At 38.4% G+C, this 7,500-nt stretch overlaps 1 protein-coding gene across 1 annotated transcript; it reads right to left on the bottom strand.

Moving 5' to 3' along the window:
* Positions 1 to 3,014: 3,014 nt before the first annotated feature.
* LOC119589846 lies at positions 3,015 to 5,748 on the bottom strand. Its single transcript, XM_037938441.1, has 2 exons — positions 5,142 to 5,748; positions 3,015 to 4,978 (listed from the first exon to the last, which is right to left on the bottom strand). Exons 1-2 carry the CDS (start codon positions 5,746 to 5,748, stop codon positions 3,015 to 3,017), a joined length of 2,571 nt encoding a protein of 856 aa, XP_037794369.1.
* Positions 5,749 to 7,500: the final 1,752 nt, after the last annotated feature.

Raw genomic sequence — 7,500 nt, 5'->3', positions numbered from 1 at the left:
TGTGTGTGTGTGTGTGTGTTGTTACGGTGTGTAAGTATGTGTGTGTGTTGTTAAAGTGGGTGAGTTCCTGTGTTGTTAAGGTGTGTAGGTGTGTGTTTGTGTGGGTGGATTGGGGTATGGGGCACACACACACACACACAGACGCACACACAGATGTAGATCCACCCATACAATCCATACTCACATCTAATATACAACACGCACATTAATGGAACTTGCACACCATATAAAAATAAATCGCTCCCATTCTCACTGTTTCAGCGAAACTGAAATGACTTATTGAAAGTCGATGCCCATCAATCTCACGCAACGCCATAGAGAACATGATGGAAAGAGATTGACGTCGTGCGTGTTTGTGTGTGTGTTGTGGGAGGAGGGGGCTGCGTGTGTGTGTGTGTTTGTTTGTTTGTGTGTCTGTGTATGTGTGTGAGTACATATTATTACGGTTGTAGTTGTTTGACGAGATTTAGTCTTAGTCTAGGGGAATGATGTAACTACAAAACCATAATAAAATCAGATGCATTAAGGCTTTACACCCATGCATTATAGTATTTCATATTTTCCAAATTCATTGTATTTGTTTAACTTATTTAAATTTATAGATTTGGTAGGTCTTAGCTTTTAACTTTGTTAATTCACTTAGTTTAGGCAACTTAGATTTTAGTGATATATGTTCATGGAAATTCATAAGAGTAAGTGATTTTTATTTTTATTTAACAATCCATCACCATCACTTAAATATACATAACATTTACTTTACACCATCACACCAACATAAATCATTCTCAATCAATAACCTATTTATATTACATTACACCATCAATAATCTCGTTGTGAACACAATTTTTTTATACTTATCAAATATTGATTCTGTAGTCACAGCTGAGAAGTAGCGAGGTTAGAAGTTGGAGCTGCACAGTTCGATGGCTGAACAACTCTATTTTTGTCGGCTTACTTGCCTCTCTTATATAGGCCTACTTGGCGGTTCTGCAGGGCAACGTCTTGAGAGATGGCGCGAAAGAAGTCAAGACCGCTTGTTCTCCAACTAGGTCGTTTAGGGGTCAAGACGTTCGTTATCCAATTGAAGATTTCGCGACGATAATCTCAGAATTTGCAGACGGAACGGCGGCATTTGTAGCACCTCCCCCTCTAAATCCTCGGTAGTTTTGACGGACGAGGATGTCGTTGGCGAGATCTTCGGTAGATGTTGGAAGTTCTCTGGACAGGCTGTCGGCGATGACGTTATCTACTCCCTTGATGTGTTTGACGACGAGATTGTACTGCTGAAGAAGAAGAGACCACCGAAGAATGCGTTGATTTTGATTCTGCATGCGATTGATGAAGACCAGAGGATTGTGGTCGGTATACACCACCACAGGTTGACGGCTATGAAGGTAGCAGTCGAACTTCTTCAGGGCTAATACTAAACTTAAAGCTTCACGTTCTATGGTCGAGTACCGTGTCTGATGTTTCTTGAGCTTTGCCGAGAAGTACGAAACTGGATGCATTATTCGAGTCTCCTCATCCTCTTGAAGTAGCACGGCTCCAACGCCATGGCCACTAGCGTCAATTTGCAGACTGAAAGGACGTGAGTAGTTAGGAGTTCTCAGCACTGGTTCTGAGGAAATGAAGAGTTTCAGTTTATTAAAAGCTTCAGCACATTCAGGACCCCACTGGAAAGGACACTTAGAGCTGGTCATATCCGTTAGAGGCGCAGCTACAGATGAGAAGTTGCTGCAGAAGCGTCTGTAGAACCCCACCATACCCAAAAATCTCATGAGAGACTTCCGAGTTGTTGGAGTGGGATATGCCAGGATCACCTCTACGTTGGCTTGCTTGGGTAGAGTCCGTCCTTGACCTACGATATGTCCCAAGTAGGTCACGGTGGCACTGCAGAATTTAGATTTGGCTAAGTTGATGGTGAATCCAGCTTCATCTAAGCGGGAGAACAGAGAGCGTAGCCTACGGATATGAACATCCCATGAGTCAGAGATCACAAGCAAATCATCCAAATACGACTTAACACCTTCAAGTCCTTGAATTGTATAATTTATTGCTCGTTGAAAGGTGGCTGGTGCATTACACATCCCAAAAGGCATTACTGTATAATTATATAAACCAAAAGGAGTTATGAAAGCAGATATATTTTTAGCATTTTCTGTTAATCCTATTTGATAGTAACCCTTCTGCATATCAATTTTAGTTATGAACTTTGCTTGTCCTATTGAGTCTACAAGTTCTTCAATTAAAGGAAGAGGATAGGAGTCAGGTATAGTTACTCGATTTATCTTTCTATAATCTGTACATAGTCTACTTGTGCCATCAGGTTTTGGCACTAGCAGTGAGGGTGAAGCCCATGGAGAGTTACTAGGTTCTGCTAAACCATGATCAAGTAGATAATCTACTTCCTTCTTCATAATAGCCTTCTTCTCTGGGCTGAGTCTATATGGACTTTGCCTAATGGGTCTTACCTCGGGAGCGAGTTGAACATCATGTAGAGTATGTCCACAAAACCCTGGGTTGTCAGCTGTTACCTGAGGAAAGTCTTTTAAGATAAGAGATACATCACGTATCTTTGAAAGAGATAAGAAACTTAAATATTCATGGAGATTAGCTATTATCTCAGAGTTATGTGGATTATGAGGAGCTGGAATTTCTACACAATCCTCAGTCTCCTGAATATACTCTTCAGACACAGAAATTATGGGAGATTCCTGACGAATCATACATGCAATGGATTTGCCTTTGGAAAAGTCCTCCTTTGGCTGCCTGTCGGTATAAGATTTGATTAAGTTGATATGTACCAACTGAGTATCTTTACGTCTATCAGGAGTTTGAACTACATAATTGCAGTCAGAAACTTTATGGGAAATAACATAAGGTCCAGTGAATTTGCTCTTTAGAGGACTTCCAGGAATTGGAAGGAAGAGGAGAACTTTGTCTCCTGGAGAGAATTCTCGAATTTGAGATTTTAAATCATAAGAAGACTTCATTTATTTTGAGTGGTATGAAGGTTAGAGAGAGCCAATTTTCCTTGCATCAGATAACTTCGATCTAAGATTATCTATGTAAGATGCCACTGTTTGATTAGGGTTGGCTGATGAGTCTGAAAACCACTGATCTTTAAGAACTTTAAGGGGACCTCTAATTTGTCTTCCATACAACAATTCAAAGGGAGAATATCCAAGTGATTCTTGTGGACATTCACGCAGGGCAAAAAGTAGAAAGTGAATGTTCTCGTCCCAGGAACCCTCAGTTTCTAAGCAATACTTTTTAAGCATTGACTTTAAAGTCTGGTGAAATCTCTCGAGGCAACCTTGTGACTGTGGGTGGTAAGCTGTTGACATCTGTTGCGAGATACCTAAACCTTTTAAGACTTCTTGAAGTAAGTCACTTGTAAAGTTACTACCTTTATCACATTGAATCTCTTTAGGGATTCCAAATGATGTGAACAAATGAAGTAAACATTTCACAATGGAATTAGCCGAAATATTCTTTAAAGGATAAACTTCAGGATACCTAGTAGCTGTATCCATGATTGTAAAGAGATATCGATTCCCTTTCTTTGTTTTAGGTAGTGGACCTACACAGTCAATCACAATTCTCTCAAAAGGATCGGAGACTACCCGAATTGGTTGTAGAGGAGCTCTTGGAATTATTTGATTGGGTTTTCCTCCAACCTGACACACATGGCAAGACTTGATAAATAATGCAATATCTTTCTTCATACCTTGCCAATAGAAATTTTGAAGTACCTTCTTGTAGGTCTTTTGAATACCCATGTGACCTGCTAAACCATCATGTGCAAGTTTCACGACTGATTCCCGAACTGACAAGGGAATAACTACTTGGTGTACCTCTGCCCATGTATCTAAAGCACGGAGTTCAGGAGGGCGAAATACTCTCATCAATAGTCCATCATGATAATAAAACCCATGGACCTTTTGATCAGCAAGACTATCGGAAGCAGCATGTCTGCATTTAGACAGAGAGGGATCCTCATTCTGAGCTACAATTAATTTGCTTCGAGTGATATCTTGCGAGATTAAATTATCAACAGGGTCTCCTTTTACCAAGGAGGCCTCTCTATTTAATTTCTGAGAACGGGTAACAGCACATACAGGGAAAATATGAGGTTGCTTCTGATCCAGTTCTTTGGTTGGGCTATAAGGTAAAGGCTTGGTGACAACATTAATTGTAGGGTAAACTAATTTCCCTGCCAGATCATGTCCTAGAATTAAGTTTACTCCCTCTATAGGAAAAACCTGGTCTGTTACAGCTATTTTTACTTCCCCTGATACAAAGTCAGAACTGAGAAATATATTAGCTAGTTTATAGCTTATTTTTGAAGTTAGGTCTTTAACGAGAACTTTTTCACCTGTATATTTTGTCTCAATCCCAGGTAGAGCAGACTTATGAATGATACTTTGGGCAGCTCCCGTGTCCCTAAGGAGGAGTACAGGATACAATTTACTCGTTGAATGAAGGGAGACAGTTCCCCGAGATTTAAAATCATTGAAGGGATCTGGAGAGTTTACATTATTCACACTTGTCACAGGCTTAGATTCAAAAGATTTGATACTTGGATTTGTGAATTGTCTTACATTTATGCTAGACTTTCTACACTTTGGGTCTTTGCATTTGTCTATGGTATGACCTGCTCGCTTGCAATACAAACAAAAGTTTAATGTATTTTTGCCAGCTTTACCACCACTATTCCCAAGGTTATCACCAGAGGAGGACTGTACATAAAAGTTAACCTTGTCTACCTTACCCAGCTGTGACCTTTTCAAAAGCGCAAACGAATCTGCTATTTGTGCTGCTTTAAGGAGATCGGTTTCACCTCTCTCTTCTATATGCTTGAGAATATCGAAGGGTAACTTTCTTTTTATTTCCTCAAATACAAGGAGATCTTTTAATTGTGAGAAAGACTTAGTTGAAGTTGCATCCAGCCATTTGTTAAACAACCTGGCTTTCTCTGTAAAAAAATTCGGCAAAGGTACTATGAGGAGTCTTAGTAAGACTTCGAAACTTTTGTCTGTAGCTGCCAGGTGTGATTGCATAAGCATCTAGAATAGACTGTTTTACAGTGTCATAATCATCAATGCAATCAAGATTTGAAAAGGTGACGGCAGCTTTACCGTTTAATTTTGGTTGAAGAAGCCAAGTCCACTCGGTACGGGGCCATTTAAAGTGTTCAGCAGTTTTCTCAAAGTTACGAAATGAGCCATCAGGGTCACTTTCAAGGAATGAAGGAACAAGGGGCAAATTCTTAGTTAGGTTAAATGATTCATTAATGATAAAAACATTATTGCATGTGCCACTTAATGTAGCTTCTAATTTTCTTTCTTCTAACTTAAGTTTAGCTATTTCTATTTCTCGGTCTTTTGCTTTCTCTTCTAATTTTTGTTTTTCTAACTGAAGTTTTAGATCTAAAGCATTCTTTTCAAATTCAAGTCGGGCGGTGGACCAAGATTCATCTTTGTGGTCCGACAAAATAGAAGCATCTCTAATTTCAAGTAGTTCGGAATCTTGAGGATTTAAATAATCAGTGGCTTCAGAGGGAAGCAATTCTCTTTGAATTAAATTTTCTATTACTAGTTCCTTAATTACTTTCTTGGTTGCTGAACCTGAATGAGGTACCGAGAAATACTGAGCAATAAAACGCCAATCATCTTTCTTAATAGGTTCGGTTAACTGCTCAAGTGTGGGATTTTCGCAAAAATCTTTAGCATTAAAAGTAGACATTTTCAGAAATAAGGTTTGGATATAAGAAAGTTACTGTTCGATTGACTTATAGCAGAATAGAAATTGAAATTATTGCAGGAATGTTTGTTAGTAATCCCTATGATGTGACATACTAATATCGAACAATTAACTTTGAATGATGTACTAACACCCAAATTAGGATATGGCTTATGAATGCCATGAATGAAGCAGACGAAACAAGAACAAATTCCCAGTACTTTGACTTGCTTGGCCTAACTAGGAGAAAGCACATGGAAGCAATCCCGCGATTATGAACAACGAGAAAAGGGGTACGGTATTATGTCGCCGGATGAATCCCTAATCTTATTCATAAACACTATTGCAGTGATTGCTTATGATCACCCTAATCAAAAGGTGATGAAAAAAAGGCAAGATAGAGCGAGCGATTAATGTACAACTCGTCTCTATGAGAAATAAGGTTACGGCATTAGTCAACTTGTGAGAAGATCCGGATATTTCACAGAGACAGTAAAAATACGGCATGAAGTATCCCACTAAGTAGATCCGGATGAATTCCTTATTCCTGGTCGGACTGACGCCGTCTGCCAAGGCGTAATTATAATTAAGAGTCCTGGCTAATCTAGCTACTATATATGAGACGGGGAATCCGCGTATTTTCTACAGTATTACAGGTCAAGCAAGACAGGAGTGATCAATTCCAAGTACACCATAACTAATTTAGCAGGAATACTATCTCAGTAGCAGACACTTTAGTATATGAAGTTCAGCGTAACACTATCCTGACAAACCTGCAATAAAATCAACAATTATATACACAAGGAGACTTCTGATGGCGTTATATAAACAAGAATTTTTTTTATCCCGGACGGGCCCCCAATTATTACGGTTGTAGTTGTTTGACGAGATTTAGTCTTAGTCTAGGGGAATGATGTAACTACAAAACCATAATAAAATCAGATGCATTAAGGCTTTACACCCATGCATTATAGTATTTCATATTTTCCAAATTCATTGTATTTGTTTAACTTATTTAAATTTATAGATTTGGTAGGTCTTAGCTTTTAACTTTGTTAATTCACTTAGTTTAGGCAACTATTAGATTTTAGTGATATATGTTCATGGAAATTCATAAGAGTAAGTGATTTTTATTTTTATTTAACAATCCATCACCATCACTTAAATATACATAACATTTACTTTAATCTCGTTGTGAACACAAATTTTTTATACTTATCAAATATTGATTCTCTAGTCACAGCTGAGAAGTAGCGAGGTTAGAAGTTGGAGCTGCACAGTTCGATGGCTGAACAACTCTATTTTTGTCGGCTTACTTGCCTCTCTTATATAGGCCTACTTGGCGGTTCTGCAGGGCAACGTCTTGAGAGATGGCGCGAAAGAAGTCAAGACCGCTTGTTCTCCAACTAGGTCGTTTAGGGGTCAAGACGTTCGTTATCCAATTGAAGATTTCGCGACGATAACCTCAATTTGCAGACGGAACGGCGGCATTTGTAGCAATATATATAATATATATATATATATATATATATATATATATATATATATATATATATATATATATACGTGTGTGTGTGTGTGTGTGTGTGTCTGTAAATATATTTTTTCTTTCTTTCGTTCTTTCTTTTTTTGATTTAGAAAAAATATGAATGAGAATGAATAATCCTCACAACGCAAAAGAAGCATTAGACCGATTTCGATTAGAATATACCTGCTGGAATATTCGAAACCGATCTATTACTTCTCGCACAGGGA

Source organism: Penaeus monodon, chromosome 26 (genome assembly GCF_015228065.2).
Source record: "Penaeus monodon isolate SGIC_2016 chromosome 26, NSTDA_Pmon_1, whole genome shotgun sequence".
Classification (NCBI taxonomy): Eukaryota; Metazoa; Arthropoda; class Malacostraca; order Decapoda; family Penaeidae; genus Penaeus; species Penaeus monodon.
This window is presented reverse-complemented; position numbering and strand designations above follow the sequence as displayed.